Below are 24,718 nucleotides of genomic sequence, written 5' to 3'. Positions count from 1 at the left end.
GAGGTGAGTGCCTCCCAGGAGGGACCATGCTTTTCCAATAGCTTCCTGATTTACAGTCTTCACCACACCTCCTCTGTATGCCATCTACACTGCCAAACAACATTTCTGGGCCAAGGACTTCACCTTTTCCTGATTGTCTTCTTCTGTCTTCCGGCAATTATTTTATGTATGACTTATCTTTTGTTCTTAAGACAAGGAAACTTTGCAAGTAAAATGTTCCTACTTGCTTGTATAGCAGTTTCATCTGGGCTTGTGTTACCGTTTCTCTGCTTAAAAATGGAAGATTTGAAGTACTCTCTCATAGGGTAATGTTCCATCAACTTCAGCTACTCATGTGAAACATCTGTGTATTTCTTTTTCTGCAGAAAGCCAGAGGAGCATGCCTTCTTCCCAGGGACAGCCATCTCCAGCTCTGTCCCTGGCACCTCCGGAAATCTCCATCAGAGGAAGAGAGGTGCTCCAGACATCAATCATACACCTAGACCACAGTCCTGCTCCCTTCCCCGCAGTGCCTCCTGCTCCCTTGGCAGGACAAACCAACCCACAACCAGCTGAGACAGTCCATGCCCATCACAACCTGCTGGCTTGCTCCACAGTGAGGAGCAAGGGCTGAAGGACTGGTGTAGACCCATCTTTGCTCCAGCACAGGTTTCCCATAAGCTGCAGGTCCTTCTGCTGGGGCTGTCCCCACTGTGTGCTTGTGGAGTTTGACCCATGAATGCAAAGGCAGTTGCCACAGGAGAAGATGTGGGATGGACATATGGGCATCCATGACATCCCTTCTGTTTTAGGGATTGAGGAGAGGCACCTCAACAGATGCCAATGTACTTCTGCAGACATCACTGTCAAGACTTGGCCCTCTCTTTGACTGTAGATGAAGTCTCTGCGAAAATCAGTGCAGCTCCATATGTTAATTCTGGTCTGTGACCTTCTCTGTAGTGAAATGTGTTCCTCCAGGAGGGAACACTGTGGTCAGAGTCCTGCAACAGGAAGCAGGCGGTTGTCCTTGAGCAAATAGCTGTGTTGTCTGCATGTGTTTCTGCAAGGAAGCAGCTGCCTGCTGCTAATGCAATTTGGATTAGCAGACATTTGCTGGTCAGAGGCATCACAGACTGATCACCAGCAAGCATATAAAAGGTGGCTTCTGCCAGGTCCTTGGAGGAGGATTGTGTCCTCTCCTGCAGTGGCTGAAGTTTTTATTTGGCTGAGAGTTTATTGAACTTGTTGGGAAGTCTTGAGGAATTCCCTAAGAGATGGAAAGAGCAAAGACATGGGAAATGCAAATTTGCAAACACTTCAACTGCCTTTGCTGTGACCTGCATTATGCTAAGACAGGCTGCATCCCCACAAGCATTCCCACTAGACTTGGTTATCAGCAGTCCCTTTGCTGCACTCCTTGTCCACAGGTTCTTTCAGTCCCTGCTCTCAGAAGGTAATGCTGAACATTGGTGCAGGAGAGGGCACTGTGAGACTGATTCAGGGTCAAATCCGCAATTAGAAGAGCTGGCATATATGGCTGGTCTGTGCACTGCGGTGTACAGCTGTGGCCTTTCAGAAGAGAGCTGAGGAACAAAGGACACAAAGCCTCAGAGCATGTGGCACTGTGCCTGCTAAAATCATTAACAGAAGGAAGCTTTAATTAAAAAATACTAGTTACCAAAGATACAAGTGACTTTCAGGTGCTGTTGGATTTCTGTTGAAAGGCACAGCAAAACCCTGCAGAAATCGGTGAGCCTGTGTTTCTGGATTGCAAACGGAGTGCAGTATTCAGCTTTCTCACACCTCCTCAAAAAGAGCAAGCACTTCAAGTAAACCCCAGTGTTTACTACATGGCAAGTCAACACACACACTAAACAGAAAGCTTTGGACTGTTCAGGTCTGAGCCAGGCTTGCTTCTCTGGATGGAATATTAAGATTACCACTTACATTGACAGTCATCACCACCCACGTGATAACCCTGCATCCTTTCCTTTCAACTGAATGCCACTGAAGAGAGCAGTTGAAATCCACAGTGCATGAGGCTTTTGGGTCCTTATTCAAATCGTTTCATTGTGAGATGCTTAAAAGCACTTTAAAGTGCATTTTGCTCTCCACTCTGTTTGCAGCAGGATTAAGGGAGGCAGAGGCAAGTGCAATTGAAATTCCATGGATGATATTTTGTGTAAGAGTGGGAGCTCTGTTTTATCAAGTGCTACAGATAACCTGCATGCACAGAGACAGAAATGGTAGCACAGAGGGTGCAGGAAAGCAGCAACACAGCCGTGTTCTCTGTTACCAGCATTTAGCTACTAAATGGAGAAGGAGATTACAGCTAAAAATAGCAGCAGAACAGCATGGTCATCAAGCAGTAAGAGGCAGGCACTGGCTGGAGCTATTGTCCATCTGCCTACCTTAAGCTACCAGGGCACAGCAGAGCAGAGACAGCTTTTACCTCCTTTCCCCAAGGGATGTCTAGATCCCTAAGACGGACAAATAGGATACCTGAGTTGACAGGGACAGAGACAGTGAGCAGCAGAAGAGGAACATTGCCAGATAGCAGGATCAAGAGTCAGCGTGAGCAGCTTTGGCTATGCAGCACCCAGGGTCTGAGCAGGAGGAGCAGGGAGGTGGGAAGGGAGGGGCTGAGAGGGGGAGAGTTGGGGACCACTCGTGGTGATGTGGGAAAATCACAGAGGACAACAAAGAACAGATGGGATGACATAGGCACAACTGAGGCCATGCCTGGGATGGGGTGCAGGGGAAGAGTAGGGCAGGACAGTAAGCAAAAAGAAATACAGACAATGGGGGCACAGGTGAGTGCTGCCTGCTGCATGAAGATCTCATGTTTGTTCAAAGAGAAAACAAGGTTGCAGTGATATAGACGAGATTAAAAAAAAAGATGATTTGGAGGATATAAGACTCATGGATGAGAATGTGACATCATTGAAGACAACATTTTCACACCTTGGAGAAAGCTGTGTTGCCCCCTTAGATGAGCAACAGCAGCAGAGATACAGGTTTTGAATTTTGGATGGTATTGTGTGGAGCCAGGAGTTGGACTCCATGATCCTTGAGGGTCCCTTCTAACTTGCAATATTCTATGGTTCTGTGATATTCTATGATAAGAGACCAGACTCCTTTAAGTCCCCATGCACTGCAGGGAAGAGATGAGTGTACAGCAAATAAGATGCAGCAGGAAAAACCATGGTGCAGCTAAGCATGATGAGCCTAACTCTCCTTATGCACAAGAAGCTGGGGAGTGCAAAAGGACTTTCTGACTCTGTCTTGCAGCTGCCATAACTGAAATTCACTGGAGCAGATAAATTTTGCCCTGAAGGCTGATTTCCTGCTTCTTTCTGGAGAGCAGCAACCTCTGGTGTGTCACCTTACATCCCAGACTGACCAGCTGGGAGCAAGCTGGAGCAAGAGGGTCAGGTACCATCACTGCCACTGGTGGACCTTCTCCTGACCTGGATTTGGGGGAGTGACATGGTGAGATTCTCATCTGCTCATGCTTGGCATGGCACTCACAGTCTGGCTGCACCCAGCAGGGAAATCATGCCAGGTTCTGGACCCATAGCCTGCAGAGGAGCAAACATTGTCAGAAGCCAGCCCCTCTGGGAGGATGAGAACCATGAGCATCCATTAGAAGGCTGACGAACAGGCAGTAACCATTTTTGAGGAAGGCATCAAACCGTACAGCAGCTGTGGCTGGCACTGCAGTGAGCTCAGTCCAGAGCCAGCCAGGAGATGGAGAGGGCATGAAGGCAGTGGGAGCAGAAAGGGAAGTTTGAAGATGTTCTCCCATCAGCAGCTCCTCTCAGCAACCAGCACTGGCCTAGGAAGTGCCTCTGAAGGCCCCAGGATTTCTATCTTTCTCAGAAGATGCGCTGTTTGCTGATGGCTTGCTTGAGGGCCAGAACAGACAAAAAAGTGAGTCACTTGGTTTTATAATGTAAAATAAAACCCAAAACATGTTGCAAATTTCTTGACACAGCTGCAGGAATCCTGGCACTAGGCTTGCTGTCAGGGCTGTGGGAGCACAGCCCAGGGAGCAGAGCTCATCCCTGCAGGATGCAGGAGGAGCAGACATTGCTGGATATTAAAAAGCTTCGCTAATAAGCTGTGTGCAGCTCGGGCCCCAGCAAGCTCTTCTTCTAGAAATGCATCAAAATGGTTTGCAGCAAAATATGTGTGGCTGTTTTGATGTACTGGTCTTCATGGGCAGGGGAAAGAGCAGTGACACGGGTGAAGGCATGAGCTGAGCCAGTGAGCTGCTTGAGGAGGATATCACGGGTCTGTGCACAGCATTCTGCAGATAAACGGCTGCTGATGGCAGCCTGTGGTGAAAGTCACTGCTGGCTTCTTTGCAACACTGCTTAATTGGATACACCTTCAGTTTTAAGGAATAAGCATTTCCTGTGATGCTATTTTGGTGTCAAATTTGCTCTACCAGCAGTCTCTTTGAAGTGGGGTTATGACGAAGCACTGATCTTATTAGCTAATTGTGCTTGCTAGTCAATGGTTATCTATTTCACGGCCAAATTACAACAGTTGGCTGACAGGCTCTGCAGTCAGAGTGCTTTCAGTTCCCCCTGGATTTCAATATTGTGACTGCAAAGGAGGGAACAGAATAGCCGATGAAGCTGTTAAAGTTTACTCTTGATGCTGCCTATGCCTTGTAGTGAGCTGTGGCCTTAGGCTGCAAGTTGGCAGGGCTCATCTGGAAACAGTCACTGAAGCACTTTAATATGAAAAATTAACCCTTTGGCTCAAGAGCAGCCACATTTTTCTGGTTTAGTATGTTTCCACCTAATAATCACTAAATCAAGCACCATTTGCAAAGTATACAGACATGACATGCTCAGCACCAATCGCCTGCGGTGCTGCTGATATTACAGCACAATGGTGTTTGTCCTGGTTTGATATGGTGCCTTTTTACTTCTCAGACCCCCTAACAGTGTCTCTCTCAGTAGAGGAAGCAAGGACAGCTTTGATCTTTTGCAGAAGTAAGATGCTGAAGGACAGCTTCTCCAGCAGCCCCTTCTGCTGCACATTCAACGATCCCAGACCATAGAGGCTTGTCTGCCTTCTTGCAGTTTTCCCATATAGGTCTATGCAAAAGCCTCATTCTAGCCAAAGATGACCTAATTCTTTTTAATTGCCAGCAGAAGCTTTGTTATTCCAGGGAAGCTGTAATTGGTAGATGCAAACAGAAAAGCAAATACATTGCAAAGAAACGTGCTGCTTCTCATGCACTTCTGGGAAGCTCAGAAATGCACATCCCTGTGCCGGGTCTGTTAGTAGCTTTGTTTGTTTGTGGGTTTTGAGAAAATCATGCTTTGATACAGTTTTTGAGCTTCAGCACAGCCAAGTGAGAACCCCAAATGCTCTCTGTGCTGCAGCCCCCTCTCAAAGCTTCCTGCCCTTGTGCTGTTTCACAGAGGATGGATACAACACCTGAGTGTTCAAATCAACCTCTGGCCTTCCTGCAGGCTTCCTGCAGGCTGCAGGAGTGTGCTCACAAGAACGGGGCAGTCCTCTGCAGCCCTCCTATGAGGCATGATGAAACAGGCAGCAAACTCCTGGAAATCCCCTTCCTTCCTCTAGAAATGTTTCAGCATTTGATACGGTTTGCACTCACCTTCTTGGCACTCCCATCAGCCAGACAGCAAGCACAGGGACTGTGGGCAGTGGACTCCAGCCCCAGAGCAGGTGGTGCTGAGCAGCCGTGGGAAGCCAGGCTGTGTCCAGTCACCAAGCTGCCCCCCGGAGCAGGGAGGAGGGACACAGCAGGCCCTGCCACACCACCCTGCTCCAACCAACACCACCAATACCTGCTGGCTTTTCTCTGCTCAGGGCTTGCACTCCTCCATGGCTTTGTGCTTAGAACCGGAAGACAGCTAAGAGCTGTCAGAAAAGTAATTAAAATCACGTGACATCTCACTGCTTCTGGGACTGCGGAAGACTCACATTTTGTTTTTCTTTTTTCCCCCAGCATGTCAGAGGATTCAGGTTTGTTTTTCCTTCTTCAAAGCACGTAAGAGTCAAACACCCGCTCACCCGTTTATTTACCTCCCACTTGATTACTGCCAGCTCAGGTGGCCAAACAAAACAATTCAGAGCTTCTGCCATCAGCTTTGCTTCCACCTTTGACTCCTTTAACAAGGGTCTTACAACGTCTGCCCTTACAGCGCATTTTCTTATACACTGACAAATGAGGAATGAGTCAGGTGCAGAGTATGACAGTAGGTGTCAGAAGAGCAGCTTCTGTAGGTGCTCTGCATACAGTGCAAGCTTCATCCACTTCACACACCCATAATTTAAACAGTAATTAGAAATTCTAAATAATCTTTCCCTAGGCACTGGCTAATCTTCATTAAACATCTGAATACCAGCGACTAAAACTGGGTCAGCTCCTTGGTGGTGCCTCCTGTGGGAGGAAGGAGCCGTGGCTGGAGGGGAGGAACTACTGGGAGAATTCAGTCTGTGGCACGCTGAAGGTCGCAGCCCCACAGAAGGCCAAGACCTCCTGTGCTGATGAACAGCATCTACTGTGCCTCTCCTGCTCCAAGCAACCAAACCCACCCAGCCAAGCTACGCAGCCTCATCCTTTAAACAGACACGAAAAAGCTGTTCTCAGATGAGGGGGCGCACCTTCAGGGAAACTGTCTGTGTACAGAGGCCCTTTCCATCCCGACTTCATTCATTCACTGCTTTGCCACAATGGCTTCAACATCAGAGCTGGAAGCGGCTCCCAGGTGAATTAAACCATGTTATGCTAATGCAGTGCTGATGTGGTTTGCAGTAAATAACTATACAAAGAGAAAACATTGTTCAGCTTGGCATATTAGTTTATAAAAAAAAATTGGCAGCCAGAGAAAGCAGAAACTAGGTGTGCCCATTGGAAGACGAGGAGGATTAACGTGCATTTGCACTCATCTCTGCTAATAAGATTACACAGATGTGGCTATGAATTGCTTCTGTGCACCACCCATCTGTAGCTTTCTGAGCTCTTCAGAACATCTCTGCAGAACAGAGACCCTGCTTACAGAGCGGGGAATGTGTATAAAACATTTTTTAATGAGGAGCTGGCTCCAAGTAAGTCGGGGCAGCACTGGGATGAAAAGTTTGCACAGCTATCACAATACAGAACAGGACTTCCTTCACCTTTCCCCACTTCTCATTCCCCCAAAATTGTCTCTGTAGGACAAAGCACATTAGCAGGTAGCAGGTGCAGGTAGCCTTAGCAGCCCTGACAGGGCTGTGAGCAAAAGACTCTGCATGTGCACGATGGAAGGTGAAGGCTCATCAACCTGCTCAGTGTGGGTTTGACCCTTCAGGAGCCTGCATTGTGGAGAAGCCAAGGAACCTGGAGACTTCATCTGTATGTGCAGCATAGAGTTAATGAGGCATTTTCATACCCCTAAGAAAAAGCTGAGGAGCAAAAGATTTTTGAGAAGAAAGACAACACAAACACATTTGCTCTACAAAACCCCATTCAGCCCACCCAGCCCAGCAGAGCGCTTGTACAGCATGGCTTTTCTTGGCACCAGGACAAGTGAGGGAGACAAAAAGCCACGCACAGCACTGCTGCAGCTTCCCATCTAGAGGGCAGGCTGCCACAGAGCACAGAAGCCGAGACACAGACCTGGGCAGACTCTGCTTGCTTTCAGGGCTGTCAGATAGCATTTCTATGAGGAAAGGTGGCTCCTAGCACTCCACAGAGACAGAAAGACTTTCTTATTTAACCAAAAAACAAACTTTATTTTGATACATTAAAAAATCTATACATTTCTTAGACTAAAATACAGTTTTGCATCAGTATTCTGGCACAATGTCAGTTTACACAGAAAATCTAAGATTAGATCAGCACTGTTATATTTCCCTTCTCTTCCTGCGTTCACAGCTTGCAGTATAAAACATTTCTAGTTCTCAGACAACAATAAGCAGTCTCACATTTATTTTTCCCATTCCAAAAGGAGGTGGCATTCCACTGGAAAAATGGAGCAGTTGTTAATTTATTTTAGTTGAATGTACATTATTCAACCAGTCCAGGGGTTTAACTTCCCTGTTAGAACTGTGAGTGAAAGAGGATGAAAAACTCTTTTACATGAAGCTTTGATGGGCTATGACAACACAAGAATTTTTTTTAGTACTGTCAAGCCTTTAACATTTGTTTGGAAGATTTTCCTTTTTCCTTACCACAGTTACTGTAACCAGCAACACAATCCAAAGTATAAAAATAATTCCTTTCCGTAAGACTGTACTTTTCTTGCTCTGAAGAGCAAAATAAAAGCAGGGCACAGGGGACATTGCTGTGAGATGTCTGTGAAATGGAACGTGAATTTTCTTTACTATGAAGATTCTGTGAACTATTTTCTACCTGTGAAACTCTGCTCTCCACAGCTCCACTGGCCTCCGGCATTTGCTCCCTGGCCTATATCAGAAACAAAACAAACTTTTGTTGTGTTCTTCCTCCTCTCCCCCTCCACACAGATGACCCCACAGCTGTTTTTCTAAGGAGATACTCTACAGTTTGAGCAGGGACGGATCCATCCAGTACCAACACCGGAGCACACACAGTACTTATTTTAAAGATAAAAATCATGAGTTTCACAGGGACTCCAGTCAGTGCTCAGCTTTCACTGGATTTCAGGAGTCTTCAGCTTCACAATCACACTAGACCTTTCTGAAGTGGTCGTTACCTGCCCATATTTCAGTGAAGCAAGAGGGGAGAGGTGGCACACTTCAGGAGTGGTGACCACCACTGCTACCGCAGTACTTCAGAGGTGCCAGAGGCGTCTCTGGAACTTCAGACATTTGGCTAATTCTGCAGTTACCTATTACTTTAGCTCAAAATTCTTGCACCTTTGATTCTGGAGGGAGCCCTACAATTTTCCAGATAATTACCAAATGCTTAAAACACCAAATTGTGCTTCAGTATATTCACATATCACTTGATGGCCTCAGTGAGACAAGGGAGTAGAATGTGATGGAGTTTCTTACTTTTCTGTAGTTCTGGTTTAGCTGATTTCTCTCAAATGAATGCCAAGTATTTTAGCCTCCCAATGGATATTTTAGATGTATTCACGCTACCTATTATCCCTGGAAATATTCTCATAATCCTAATGTCCCTAAAGAGCTTTGGCTTGGTTGCATCAGCTTGCAAACACTGCAAGATACCTCGCAGTTCCATCCCAGACCAGAAATTTTGCCTTCTGTGTATGACCCACATCACAAGAGATAAAACTTGTATCTTCTCTCATCTCTCTAAATATCCAAAAAAAAAAAAAAAATCTTGAGAACAGTATTTGCTACAGAGCACAAGAAATATAAAGTTACTAATCTCCATTATCTCTCTTGTAATGTGATGGAATTAACAGTAGAGGTGAAAACAGTTGGAAGAGCACTGAAAAAATTTGATATTTGGAGTAAACTTCCATTGTCCCAACAAAAAGCCAAGCGCAAGAAATGCTTCACGTAAGTCTGTTGGGTTTTGTTCCGTGAAACAGTATTTGTTTCCATGGAGGGGAAGGAGTTTCCTCCTTTGGGAAGGAGCTATATTTTTTCACAAAGATGAAACAGAACTTCAGTAGTGACAACGTGACACACAAGCTGTTCAAGAAACAATGGGCTTCAGATTCAGTAAACAGTATCTGCACAGGCAAAGCCATGATTTACAAAACTGGGATGCGCACCGTTAGGTATCTACTTTTAAACTCTAACGTTCCTTAAAATGACTGTGCGATGTCCAGTACATCATGTAATATGCATTCAGAACCAAATGATCACTGCATGGTGATGACGAGTATATGTCTGCTACATGCATTTATTCTGACTCTGTAACATACATTCATAGAATACATCATAACTACTCAGAGCAAACCACTAAAGTGCAGGCCCTGAGGGCACATTAAATATGTTGTCTTCAGCGCTGGCTGCTCAGTTGCCAGGACGCTGATACAGACAGGGCTCATTTCTGCTTTACATCCCCATTTTGTGCTGAAAGAGTAAGAGTCAGCATACCCTGCTCCCTCCCTAAAGGGAGCACTGTGGAGCAGACTCATCGCCTACTCTGAAAAAAGCCCTTTCAGAAAGAAGTAACCACCCTGAGAAGGTGCTGTACAGAAATGTGGGAAGTGAGTCTTGGGTTAACATTTAGGTAAGTGGACCAGGGGGCTGGGTTTGGCTGGAACAGAGATAATTTTCTTTACAGGAGCCCATATGGTACTGTTTTAGATCTGTGATCAGAGCAGCGTTGGTAGCACACAGTGTACAAACCCACTGCTGAGCGGTGCTCCCATAGGGTCATGGCCTTCTCTGCCTCTCCCTTCCTGCAGAGAAGGCTGGGGGCGGGCAAGGGCTGAGAGCTGGGAAAGCTGGCCCAGACCACACAAAAAATACTCTGTGCCATGGAATATTACACTCAAATTAAAAAAAAAAAAAAAAAAACACAAAAAAACAGTGGGAGGGAGAGAGTCTTCCAAAGCAGCCATTATTCAGAGATTGACTGGGCATCAGTCTGCTGGTGGGACGTGGTGAGCGATTGCCTTTGCAACACTTGGTTGATGATGTTTTTTCTCCCCTTTGATTTTTTCCCCATTATTTGATGAGCTGTCTTTACCACAACCCACATTCTGATTCTTCCCCAGTCTTCCTGAAAAGGAAGGCACAAAAGGAGCAGGGGCTTACCTGGCAGGCAGGGTAAACCCCACGACAGTATGTACTTGGTCTTCCACTTGATGGTTTTCCACCATTCTAGGACATGCTTCCTTATACTGAACATCCTTGTCTTACTACACCAAGCTAAGGCCACACGTAAAACCAAATCTTGTTTTTGGCAGGTGGGAGTACAAACACAAGCTCATGGAAGGCTGAAGATACAGTTCTAAATTGGCCATACATGTGCTGACTTTAGCTGCAAAGCAGCTCTGGAATTGTTAAAGTAATGCATTTCACTCCTTATCACAGCAAGCACAGTGATGGAGTGGTATCGCACACACAAAAAGAATCTCAGAATTTCAGCTCTGCACCTACTCCCCCTCCCATTCAGTCCAGGTGATATCATTGCCTTGGGAAGGTGAGAAGGCACGGGCTAAGTTTGGTGGGACAGGGGGAGCTGACACTTAGCCGCTTGGTACTCCTTCACTGAAAGAGCAATACAGAAATGAGAGCTAAAAGAACAACAAGGATTCTTTAGGGTTGAAAGAATCAAAGGGTTGGAAAGAACCTCATCTAGTTCAAACCTCTGCCAAAGCAACAATAACACATTGCTCAGCCTCCAAATAAGACAGAGGATAACAAAATGAAAATAGTTAAACAATTAAAAGAACAGCAAGCTTTTTTCCTTTGGAGCCTAGCTGATTAGAGGCCATGTGCCAGACTGCCTGCAGAAACCAAATGCTGGGAACCAGTAACTGCACTGGCTCAAATCACCAGTCCTCAAGCACTGCTTGGTTCAGTGGGCTTTCCAAGCAGATTATTTCTGTATCTCCTCCTCCTGCAGTGTTATTCCCAGTGCACCACACTCTAAGTGGCACAGACTGCTTTCCACAAGGCAGTCCATATACTGACAGCAAAACAAGTATTTAATCCATCTCAATTGGAAGTCCCCAGCACCTTTACTACAACTACAGATTTACATTTCAAGTGTTCTCCACCACTCCCTTAAAGGGGGAGGAAAGCAGAGTTTAGGCTTGTCCTGAAAAGTTTTTTTAGACTCCAGTCTTCTATTTATCTCCTTGCACAAGACCACACTGGAAGAGGATAGCTTGCAGTCTGGTTGCAATTCTCCTTAAAGAACATTTAAAAGCTTTGAAGGGCCACTGGAAGCCTGCATGTTGATGGAATGCAGTTTGGCATGACTGAAAAGCTCAGCATGCCAGATACACACAAGAATGGTGCATATGATTTTATTAAGAACTCTGTAATGATATAGGTTTGTCACTTAAACTTTACAGCTACCCATAGAAAAGTGTTGCCTGTATCTCTTAAACACCATGTAAATAAATCAAATTTGTTCTTAAAACAGGATAAACTGCTATAAAAATGGTGCACAGTCAAGTCATACAAAAATACAAAATTTGTTTCCAATTGCAGTTCTAGTTGCGATCGCAGAGAAAAGCTCCCACTTCCAGTGAGCAGAGAGCACAAACTTGCAGAACTTGTGACGGCAGATAATTGTTGTCAAAATGAGCAGAATCCAAGGCTTTGATCAAAGCACCTCCAATAATTTCCAACAAGACGGAAATTACAGTTCTCTGGAAGCAACTGGGTATGTGAGAAGTCTCTTAGCCTTGGAATCCAGTTTCTAGGATTCACATGAGCCAGTTTTTAAATTTCTGTTGCTAAACCCCACTGATCTACACAGACAACAGTGTTCAGTGCAATTGCAGCTTTAGCAACCAGCTTTAATAGCAGGAATGCTTTCTCTCCACAACTTTAAGGCTGTTACAGGGCTTCTTTTAGATAGCCTGACTTCTAACTCACATTGAGAGGCCTCACCAGTCAGTGCTCCAGTCTGAACCCTAGGCTGAAGTTCTAGTTCAATTAACACACACATACACACAAATGTATCTTACAACTTCACTACTTTAGAGAGCCCTCCTGATGTCAGAGGAGCTGATGTGGTTTGGTTAAATAAGTGTTTAGTGCTTGCAAGACTGGTTAATTCTGTCTTCCCATCTCCCCAGCAGCTACCACCTCTAAACATATTTTCATTTTCTTTTCATACAGTTTGCTTTCTGTGATATGAAAACAGTAAGTCTTTTTAATTGGCTTACTGAAAGAAAACTAAACAAGTGTAAGTATCAAATGATTTCTAGAAGCAAAGGTGAAACATTTCACTATTGCCAAAAGGTAAGAGCACTGATTAGTTACATGACACTCTATTTTTTAAATGCCTGATCCTCTGAGAGGAAGCACAGAGAACAGCTTACTCTTTAAACCATAAGTACAACTGAGTTTCTTTAACTAGACATACCTCTTCACTCCATTGCAAAGCTTCCACAGAAGGGCTTTTCTCTTTCAAAAGGTTTTCTTGAATGGAGTGATCAAACCATTGAGGCATTATTTATTTGTACAGAGCTTATATTTAGTGCAATAAGTTTAAAAATTCTGCTCTGCAGTATTAACTTTACATTAACAAAAATAGTTTTCTTAAAAAAATCGTAACAAAAGGACTATATAGCATTGACAGATCATGAATTCTTAGCAAATACACTTTTAACCATTTACCAGTACATCAGGCTGAACAAAATATTAGCATTCATATCTGGTGAACTTCCAGACTGAAAGAAATGCAATTATCTCAGAACCATACTACTACTGCTTTTTCTTTTTTTTCTTTTTTTTTAAAATAAAAACAAAACAAAACACGTTCTCTTATCATTATTTGATGACTTCAAATAACTATCCCAGGCAGTTACACTTCCAAAGAAACGTACCTCTGCCCCTTCCTGTTTCAACCACCTGCTACAGTACATAGAAATATGGGTGAAACAATAGGCAAGGAATGGTCCCTTACACATCCCAAACCTCTCTGACATTAAATGAAATGAACTACAGAGTACTTGTTTGTACAGTATGACAGTTCATTTCTCCCTCCATCCTCAGCATGTTCACATCAAGTCATGAATTAATCATGAGTATGACTAAGACTGAGCTTTAATAATCTGTTCTTTGAATTGCTCATATGGAGAATCTATGTCCCCAAAGGAGCACTGTTGACGTTTGAAGGAGGCTACTGAATCTGGGGCAGGGTGGGGGGGGAGGAATTGGTAAGAGGGTAAGTAGGGTAAAACATGAAGTAAATTGCATATAAAAATCATTATTCCCCATTTTCTAGTTTCTGCTGAATAGGAGATGCAAGGGCTCCCACACATGTGAATACCTGAGGAGTCGGTTATTGTGATATCTGATACTGATAAACAAAATTGGGCCCTGCCAGGGCCGTAGAATAAAATGACTGCTTACAAACCAGTTAGAACTGAAGTAACTCACACTGAAACTACCTTTTAGAAAGCTAAATTCAATACTGTTCTTGATTTGAAGATTTTGCTTATGTGTAGCTGTCCTAAATTTAATGCAAATTTACACAAACTAAACAAAAAGCTCTCAGCAGATTAGCCATGTCATTGGAAATCTGTCTCGAAACCCAATCATCATTAAAATTATCTTTACAATAATTCCTCCTCCAGATTGTGAAATATCAAGCCGATAAGAATCAACATTTCTGTGACTACAATGAATAAATTTTAAAAAATGGAACAATGATAAAGCTGCTTGTAAAAGCCACCCGTATGAAAAGAGTACATGTTTCACAAAAATAATTGTTAAAAAAAGTATTAAATCCCTGTTCCTTTTCTCTGATTTTGGCTGATTATTTATATATATATATATATATATATGTATATATATATATATATATATATATATATATATATATGTATATATATATTGTTTTGGAATGTCAATGGGTTCCAATATGGCTGGCTAGTTTCAAGATGAACTTGCTCCAGAGGCCTAGAAAACAAAGTCATACAGTACAGTCTTAGACAAATGCCATAGGTCAAGGAGAAACTGAGTCAAAAGGGTCACTGGAAACCATAAAGAAAGTAGAGAAAGGTTTTCCTGGCAGTCTCTTTGGAGACCGAATGTTCTAAATGTTTCCTCACCTCTGGTATCTATCTATCTAAAATACAAACGCATTTAGGGTGCTCCACTTTTAGAACTGTCACACCTAGAAAGTAACCATTTCGAGAAAACTGAGGCAAAATACTAAAGATCATTTGTTAGAATTTTTTTTGTTTTGAAGAAAAATTAATCTGATTTTGAAACATCCAATTTTGGGGCTACAGGTGCTACAGTTACAGAACAGACCTATTAATGATCCTAATCCGACATATCTGAAACCTTTATCGGTGCTTTGGTGCAAGGTATCAGAGACTTCCCAGATGTAATAACTGCCACTATCTATGCTGTGCACAGCCCTTGTCAGGAAGTTGGGACCTAATATTTATCTTATTCATCTGGGTTTAACACCCCAACATGGGTACCTCTTGAGAAAACAAGGCCCCATCCATTCCAAACAAGACTATCAAATGAGCACCAGAAATGGGAGTAATTCAGCACATGACACTCAAGAGCTCAGCATCTTCTCCAGCAGTTCTGATCACTGCCAGGCTCAGTTGCCTAGAGTCATGTTTCTACAAGAACAAAAAAGATGCTTGACTTGCCAGTACTTCCTTTGCCTTTTTACGATGGGAATGGACATAAGCTTTCATAATGAAGATTTAGGTGTCAAGTACAGGTCAGAGTACTGGTCAGTGCAAGCAGTGAGGAAAGCATAAGCAGAAAACCACTTAATCTCTAATTCAAACTACTGATTCACATTAACATAAAATTTTTGAAGGATAATATTTGTAAATGTGACTAGAGGGTCTGCAAACCCAATTTTCAATCATTTTAATGGCAGCTTCATTGTTAGACCACTTTGAAAATCCTAACGTAAGTGTCTGAACAGCTAGAATTACTCCCTGAAGGAAACAGTAAACGAGCATAGAATTTGCTTTTAAAATGTACAGACACAGAAGCATTTAGGCGTAAGCAAATCTAGAAACTGGTATGCTATAATGAAATAGCAAAACACGCAAAGCTACACATCTATCAATTCTACAGCAGGAACTCATTCCAGCTAGGTCAGAAAGTGCTCATGCAACATGGCCTCAGGTATATAACTAAAAAAAATCTAGTTATTAGCATACACCTATTCGGATCCCATTAGATTAACAGACTGTCCACTTGGTGAAGAACTGAGTTAGGCCCCTCTGAGAAATTAATGATTGAAGATGACTGTATTTCACAAAGTCATACTGCACGATGACAAGTCATACCTTGCCCAGCCTGGCTTTCCATCGTATGCTCTCAGTTCTCCACCTTCCAAACTGATCCACCTATCTGTTACTTGTACCATGTAAGGCTGTTCCTTATTCCAGGCTACTGAGACATGCAATGCCTTCCTAATAGGCACATCATAAGTAAGACAGGCTGCGGAAGCATAGATGATGCACTGTTCACTGTCTGCATATTTGACAGTGTGAGATGGAAAGAGCACACAAAGAGACAAGCAACATAAGTAGTTGGCAATAAAAACAAACAACTGGGAGAAATGTCATTTGAGCAGGTTGAAAGGAATTACTGTACACAATCCCTTGGCACTCTATAAAATAATTTGGTGACAACTTTAAATGCCTGGTTCTACTTTGCAACAATGGATGTGCTCAGTAGTATTCCTCAGGCTTTTACAGTGTTTGTAAAACAAAAATAGCTTATTTCAAGAATGGAAAGCAGATTGAAGTCAGAATAGTCAAACAAATTCCAGAGTCATATTATTTTGAAAATTCTCAGAAGTTAAGATTATCTGTATACCTCACAGCATTCACTATTAAGCCTGATGAAACAATACTGCATTTGTTTCATATGACACAGTTCCTTTCATCTTACTTTTACAGGAGATGGTCTCAGCTGTGACAAAAACTCTGCCATCCAGGTGATAGGCAAGCTCACAAACAGAAAAAGCAGAACGTCTTGAGTGATACAGAGAACAAAAACTTCTCCTGAAGAAGTGCAGTCAGTAAAGACAAAGAGGGAGAGGAAGTAAAAGTGAAACTCTTGGAGGATCGCCACCTCCTCATCTGCACCTACCATTGGTTTTAGCTCTCTGCCCTCAGCTCCACCTCCCCGGCCAGCTTCTCTCATAGATTTCCTACTATTCTCCACAAATTCCTGAAAAACAGCAGTAACGTGAAAAGTGCTTTCTCAGAGCAGTCTTCAAATATCTAATCTAAATACAAAACTTCAGAGATGTAACTGCTCAAAAAGTCAGTGCAACTTCCTTCTTCCACTTCTTTGGAGTAAAATTGTTCATAAAATATCAAAAGAGCCACCACACGGTTCTCCAACATCAAATTCTGAAGAAACAACCATGTGTCATGGGGTGCCATAACAACTTCTGTAATGTCCACAAAGTTCCCCTTTTTTGGGGGAAGGAAGGTAGGAGGGCAATTGTCACAAAACTAAATCTCAGTTACTAAATCCTGTCCTAAGAATTAAGTGCAATGGCAGAACACCATTAAATAGAAGGACTTGGAGATCATTACTTGCAAAGTCTTGTTTATTTTCCTGACTTCCCTGAAAGCACATTCTTTAAATTTTCCCCAATCAAAACTACTTACTCAAAGATTAACTGAGGTGCTTTTCATCTATTTTCTCCTCTTAAAGGCAAGCACTCAGTATCAAATTTCAGTAAACTTTCACTACTAGCACTTTGTGATACCGACTGCCGACTAAAGAAAACTGCAATGTTTTCGTGATTGATCTTCGCTGTCTTCTTAGACAGCATGCTGCATTTTACTGCTCTGTACTAAAATGCAAGTCATCAGATAGCACTCCCTTTTACCATATACCCTAAATTCTGCAGTGTTTTACCAGCAATTAATGTTAAATTCTTGGCACAACTTTCCAACAAGTCAGTCAGAAAAAAAAATTACACTGAGAAATCACAAGTGTCATCCTCTAGCCTACATCTGGCGGTGAAAAGGGCCACTTAAAGTGGTAAAACATTATCAAGAAATAAATCATCTACTCATCAACAAAATGAACAATTTGAGGGGCAGAATTTTTGTGCCTCATTCTCCAGGTGGACTGAACAGGGAATAAGACAGAACAACAAAAATTGAACTGTGCAAAGGGTCTTGACATAGAATCTAGGCTCCTGCACAGAACATAAAACCAGTAGCTTTTATGCACGACATATTTCAAGTTGCTGTCCATTTGAAAAGAAAAACTTCAACGTGGTCACTAACTGTACGTGAGGTAGAATATTCTGATGTTTATTTTCTTCCACGTCGCAAGGGAGGTCCTTTTTAGGAAAGAACAACTAGCAAATCTTTCCATACTGTTTTGCTGCCTTCTCTTCTGCACTGCATCATTTACAAGAAATGATACCCAAAGGTATGATTCTGTATGAGGGCTGCTCATCTAGCTGATGGCAAGTTTAAGTCAGCATTGATAACTGCAAATCAGGGAGGCCTTACTACTTATCTAATGCTCATCACAGCACTCCTGGCTGATCAAGTCATGAATAAGACAGTGAGGTAATCTAAATTTAAAAAAAAAAAAAAAAAATTATATCCAGCTAGTGCATTCACTGCACTCTCAAGACATCCACCTTATGGAACTATATGCTTTGACTCAGAGAGCTATGTGAACTTACCATGAGTACTTTGTCCATGTAGAATTCCCTCCCAGGGCTTCCATCATTGTATTTTGTATCGATGGCAAAACATAAGAAAAGGACATCAACAACCATTTCATAAATGGAAAGGAAGCAGTGAGCAACCAGGAACGCAAAGAGGCAGACAATTATGAGAGGCAGCACCCAGGTAGTGTAATCTCGTTGATAATTCAGCAACATAATCCCGGCCAAACCTGTACTGCAGACAATCAGGACCTGAAGTGGAAAACATAAATCATCAAAAGGCTTTTATCATTACTATTGTCATAGTTCAAGTTACGCTTTCCTTGCTTTGCCAATCCTATAACTAGAGGTTGCGGATGCTAGCAATGATAGCATCTTTAGACCATTGACTCCCCACCTCTCTGAATAGAAATGACGTTTTACTTGTTAGCCCAGCAAATGAAAATCAAAATAGTTTCAAACACATCCTCCAATACACAAGGTATTTTTCAGGTCCAATTACATTTATATACAACTGGTAATAGTTCTAGTATTACAGAATATTCTTACAACAAAAGAACATTACTCTTATAATTATTAATAAAAGACAGAACCAGATGTTACAGAACAACACAGGTGCAACTGTGCCTGGTTTTGGTTTGTTTGTCTTGGGGGGGGTGAAGCTTGGGGCAATGGCATGGTTTTTACTTTGCTGTAGGAATTAACTTAGCCAAAACATCTTCCAAGTTTGTCTTTACTGACTTAACTCCATACAGAGAAAGGAGATCAGAATTGGAAATGATCAGATTTGACTATAGGTCAGATTACAATGGTTTTACTGTACAAAATGTGCATCATATGTTTCTGTAAAACTACGGAGGTATTTCCTTAGGTATCAGCTTCATCTTTCAGAATAACAACTGTTGTGGATACTCAACATTTTTAACATTTATGAACCTTTTATTACGAACTGCAGCTGAAACTCAAACTGAAGAATAGGTCAGCTTAACTGTATCATGAAAACACAGGGCTGGATTGTAGAGGAGATGGAGTGGCAACCTAGCACTGTTCAGTTGATACTATTTTTAACAAACTGCACTGTTCATTTTAACATTTCTGTTACTGGTGTATTTCTCTAATAATCTTAAAAGAGATCCTTTACAGGAGATGTTCTCTAACACATTTCAGACTCCTCCACAAAACTGCATTATGTATTTTATGATCCCTAGAGCATTTATATTTTCATTATATATTTACTTCTCCACACATCTCATTGATTTAGTTACTGGATTAAAGCTCAGTGCGCTGAAGTCTGATTTAACAGAAGAATTGTAGTAAGGAAAACTGTTCAACTAGTGGGAAAATGTCAGGTGATTTAAGTGGACAAGTATCAAATTCTAGTAAATAATGGCAATTATTTGCTATAACACTATCAGTAATTAAATCCTCAGAAAGCTAGTAATTTACTGGATTACAGATCTCTATCACAAAATCATCCAGGTTGGAAAATATGTCCCACATCAAGTCCAACCATCAACCCATCACCATTACACACACTAAATCATGTTCATTAGTGCCACACCTACACGGCCTTGAATACCTCAAGTGAAGGTGACTCCAACACCTCCCTATGCAGCGTGTTCAAATACCTCACCATTCTTTCTGAGAAGTTTTTCATAATACTCAACCTGCATCTTCCATGGCCATTCCTTCTCATCAGGATTCTGTTATCTGGGTGAAGAATCTGACTTCCACCTCTCTACAATCTCCTTTCAAATCACTGCACAGAGCATTAATGTCTCCCAGAAGCCTCCTCTTCTCCAATCTAAACAATCCCAGTTCCCTCAACTAATTCTCCTGAGACATGGCCTTCAGACACTTCACTGCTCTTCTCTGGACATGCTTCAGAGCCTCAATGCCACTCTTGTACAGGGGGACCCAAAACTAAACATGCTACTTCAGGTATGGTCTGACAAGCACCAAGTACAGGGGAGTTCCTAGAGAGACAAAAGACTGACTGATCACAGGAATTATTCTAGTCTACTTCATTTCTCAGAGTATAAGTTTAAGCTCTGTTGCTTAAACTAACAGTTCTTAATTGCATACTCCCATACTGCCTTCCAGTGCAATTTTGTCAAAAATGGCGATCGACAAAGTGCCAACTTTCAAAAAAAAAACCAGAAGAGCAGAATTCAGAAGAAATGCCTCATTTCCTTAAGATTTTACATTTCTAACTACAAAAACACACACATCCTCAGAATTTCTGGCCACACTTCACCTGACTCCCTAAAAATGTATTCATGCAAAAGCTCATAATTCAGCCATTTCTGCTTGACCTAAGCATCTGCTTACCTACCCTAATTTAGGACAGCTCCTTCTGTACATGGTGTAGATGCAATAAAGTGAGAAGTGAAAAAAAGGAATTTTAAAACACTTTCTATCTGAGGTACAAGTCAATGCTAAGGAAAGCTTGCCAAGACTTACCTTTCCAAGGAACAACATAAAATCCCCAACAGTGTTTATGGCAGCCACTCGCAAAGCATTCTCCACTAGAATAACAAAGGCATCCTTTGCTGAGGTGCAGAAGTTGGTGCTGTTGATAGCTGTGGCTGTGTATGCATTCTGGGAAGAAGAAAGAGAAAGAAAGAGAAAGAGAAGATTTAGATTAAAGATCTTTCAAAAGGGGAATAGGAGAAGGAGTAAAAAATTGGGAAAATGGGGAAAATTGAATGCTTTTCAATCATGTAAACATGAAAGATTAAACCCAAAAAAGGTTCAGTCCCTTGTCATAGCAAACATTTTTAAAATCAGATGTAGCCTTACAGAGGACTTAGAGAGGGTCACCTCCAACCTCTAAATAAATCCATCTGATCTAATGTAAAGATATACAAACTTTGCAAAGATCAATACTGGCTTTCACCTTTGCAATGTAAACAAAGACTAATGTAATCCTTGTATTTTAATTTCAGTAACGAAGACAAGATTTAAGTACCATTGTCCAGTTCAGCTTCAAAGTACAACACATTATGTGTCAGCCTAAAACTACATTCTACGAATCACATAAATCATCATTACTTTACATGAAACTTGAATACTGAAAATCTTACCTGATTTAAATAGGTCAGGCACTTTTCTAGACACCAAAGACAGCAAATGCAGGCTTTAAGCATACAGCGAGCACAAGCATTTTCCTAGGAAAGCACAAAATGTAGGTAAGCAAAGTAAAAAGACAGTAAAAAGAGCAGATCTTAAGAAAATAATATTACTTCATGTTTCAAGTAACTCATAATTAACTTGTCAACTCAAGCAGTTACTCTCAGTCTTATGGTCCTTGAAAGACCAAATATTTCAAAATTACACTTTCAGCCTCCACAATAAGTTTAACTAAATTATCTGCAAGCACATCTGGCTTTGAGTTTCAGAAAGGATATGGAATCTATTTCTCTTACTTTTCCTTTGAGTTGTGTATGAATATACATAAGAATCATTCGTGGTATCTTCACCAATGTGATAATGAAAGACCCCTTTGCAACCGTTCCTAGATGGTAACAGACAAGGCGGTTAACAGACGCCAGGATAGGAGCAAATGGCAGATTCCTTTTCTCCCTGTTGAAAAGAGAAAAAGAACGACATAGAATAATCAACATGCATTTAATGTCATCCTACAGAATTGCTACCAATTAGCAACAGGCTGGCTGCAAAAGGAATTTCCTACCCACCTTCTAGTTGTGACTGTATATTGTTCACTCCACATAAAACACGGATAGTTTGTGCAAGTCACAATTTTGGATGTCTAATTTACCTATCATATCCTCAAGTAACCACGTATTAAAAAAACAAAGAGTTCCCATCTCGAGAGAAAACTATTTTCATGCAAGCTTCATTCAAAAAGGTCAAGAAATAGTCTTCATCATATGAAAATAACTTCTGTGCAACTTCACCATGAAACGTTAATAACTAAACAGGTTTTCCCTATATTTTCTCCCAAATAACGTTTAGAGCTCAGGTGAGGGAAGTCAAATCCCCCTTTGGACACAATCACATGAAATTTAAGGCCTAAGCCCTACACGTAGGCAACCAGATCACTATCTCCTTGTCAAGTAAATGCAACTGAATGATGACTCTATCACATATGATGTTGAGATCTACTGTTGCCCGAGTTGCAAGAACTCTTTCCTGCTAAGGTGAATGAATAGCAAACATATCTAAAACATTCTTCCATATATATTTGCTGTGGAAATATCTTCATGCCCTTTACTTAATACCAAGTCATTTTTCAATTTAGAATTATACTTCAAAATTCAAGAAAGACTAATAGTATGGAACAATTGATAATTGCTATCTTAAATTAAAATTCCTATTAAGGAATGGCAGTTTCACTTGAAAGTAAAATCATACACTTTCAGGTGAGGGCAAATACATTAATCAATAAAGGAAATGAAACACAAGCATTGTTAACCTGCATCAGTGTAAAACTTTACTCTGTACATTCATAGTTCTTTACTTTTTACAACCCTGCAGCATCCGATAACTTCTCAGATGTATTTCACTGGTATACTGGAGGACATCATCATTAATAAGTATAGTCTCTGTCACCACAGTAAATTAATTTACTTGCCTTACATTTGATATATTTTAAAGAGACTAGGGCAGATAAGAAATCAAATGTAGTTCAGGTAACAGTCACAACTAAAAAAAGACAAACTAAACATTTATGATTATGCACTTCAAACGATATCTGTATGATTATTTGAAAACCCATTAAAATAAAAATTAGACTTTTCATAGCATATCACAAGAATAAAGTAGGGTTGATGGATATCCCTCATAGTTTTTCTTAATCATATCCTTCACATGAAAAGCTTGCTTAATTAAATCAATACTGCTAAATACTTTGTCAACACCCTTTATTCATGCTGCTCGTTAGCCAAATAACCTGCATTATATTGTCTTGAAAAGACCAAGAAAATGTGAAGGTTCATTCCTGAATAATGATGTGCATTTTTCTATTTTACTTTTACAAAAGTGATAAACAGATAATTAGAATCGTTGACTCTTTTCCTTAATAAAAATATTGCAACAGTTCTGCTCCACATACCAAAACACAGCACTTCAGATCGTTGAAATACCATTTTTTTCTCATGAAATACTAATAACACATCTGATATCAGGTTGGTTTTTTTTGGTTTTTTGTTTGTTTGTTTTCTGTTGTTGGTTTGGTTTCCAGGGGAAAAAAGTGGATCCTAAATGGCTTAAACAAGAAAATCTTCGCTTATTTTGTGTACATTTTGAGCACCCTTAACTTCAGAAAAGTCTTCAAACACTAAAGACAAATCTCTAAAGCTCGGATGAAGCTATCTGGACAAGCCTGTGATTATGAAATTAGTCTTACCTCTGTGAAACCAAATTCTAATGCCTGAAGATTGTTAAAAAACACTGCTTAAGCATTACTAAGCATTGCTATTGCTTTCTTGAGCAGCCAGCAGATACATGCAGAATAGCCAGGGTAATGTTCTAATACCCAGCTGAGGACACGCAGTGAAATAAGGAGTTTTAACGCATACATATTTAGTATCACTTTAATATTTGTACATAATTTTGTGAGCATCTACATGTAAATAATGAATCTATTAATACCCTGAGCAATCTGAAGTAAGAAAGACTAATGAAAGCCATTTTAAAGGCCATTGTTTTGCAATTAAAAATAATAACAACAAAATGCTGCCAGTAGCTTTTCAGTCTCTATTGAGCTTATGAGCACTAGTATTAGTACTACAGATAGCCTTCTAGGCACATTCTTTTCTGCTAGTCCATCACCCATGTTTTCACAATGTGCACATGTTGCAAGGTAGATAATCCTAAACACCAGAATATCATCCATAACCAGCAGAACATGTTATTATAAAACTTCACATGATATAAAACAGGTTAATACAATTCAACCACTCTCCAGCTTTCAGGCAGGCAGGAAGTGTTCTCCCCAAAAGCTCTATCTTTCATTATTTCTCTTAATTGCGTTTCTAGGCTGCTCACAATAAAGCTAAGTTTATCCTTACCTTGTGAAATAGTATGTCACAACAGCTCCTGCTACTGTCATCTGCTGACAGGCTAGGATAAACTCACTGATCCAGATGAGACCTACTACATGGTACCACCACATGTACTTCAGGGGGCCTGTCAACCGAAACTCAACAAATCCTTCTTCATTTGGGACAGGATTACCTAGAAATTAAGAAGAAAGAATCAGTAATTAGCTGTTCGTAACCATTCGGAGAGGAGCCACCCTAAATTCTACTCATGCTACTAGATGTCAGATTTAGGAAAACAGTTCATAAAAAAGACATACCTTTTGAGACAATCAGTATAACAGCAGTTGAAAAAATACAATAACGTTGATAATATGCATAATATTCAAAATGCTACAACATTATTATTTTTTCATTTAGCCACACAGTGAAAACTTCCAAGACCAACCAGACCTACCAAGTACCAATAAAA

The 24,718-nt window shown here is 41.2% G+C and overlaps 1 protein-coding gene across 4 annotated transcripts in view; it reads right to left on the bottom strand.

Moving 5' to 3' along the window:
- The window catches only part of SLC44A1 (solute carrier family 44 member 1), a 79,317-nt gene that overhangs the window by 3,651 nt on the left and 50,948 nt on the right, over positions 1-24,718 (bottom strand). For 2 of the 4 annotated variants that reach the window (XM_042866182.1, XM_042866186.1), the window contains exons 10-15: positions 24,277-24,442; positions 21,670-21,826; positions 21,328-21,411; positions 20,705-20,842; positions 18,257-18,493; positions 16,687-16,767 (exon numbers count right to left, since the gene is read on the bottom strand). In XM_042866182.1, the coding sequence (XP_042722116.1) occupies positions 16,687-16,767; positions 18,257-18,493; positions 20,705-20,842; positions 21,328-21,411; positions 21,670-21,826; positions 24,277-24,442 (863 nt within the window). Of the gene's footprint in view, positions 1-7,292; positions 7,417-14,426; positions 14,506-16,686; positions 16,768-18,256; positions 18,494-20,704; positions 20,843-21,327; positions 21,412-21,669; positions 21,827-24,276; positions 24,443-24,718 lie in introns of those variants that run through there. The other 2 variants (XM_042866184.1, XM_042866185.1) reach the window with 2 other exon arrangements.

Source organism: Lagopus leucura, unplaced genomic scaffold (genome assembly GCF_019238085.1).
Source record: "Lagopus leucura isolate 7727_CA_CO unplaced genomic scaffold, USGS_WTPT01 Super-Scaffold_810, whole genome shotgun sequence".
NCBI lineage: Eukaryota > Metazoa > Chordata > Aves > Galliformes > Phasianidae > Lagopus > Lagopus leucura.
Note: the sequence above shows the minus strand (reverse complement) of the source record. Positions and strands in the feature narration are given on the sequence as shown.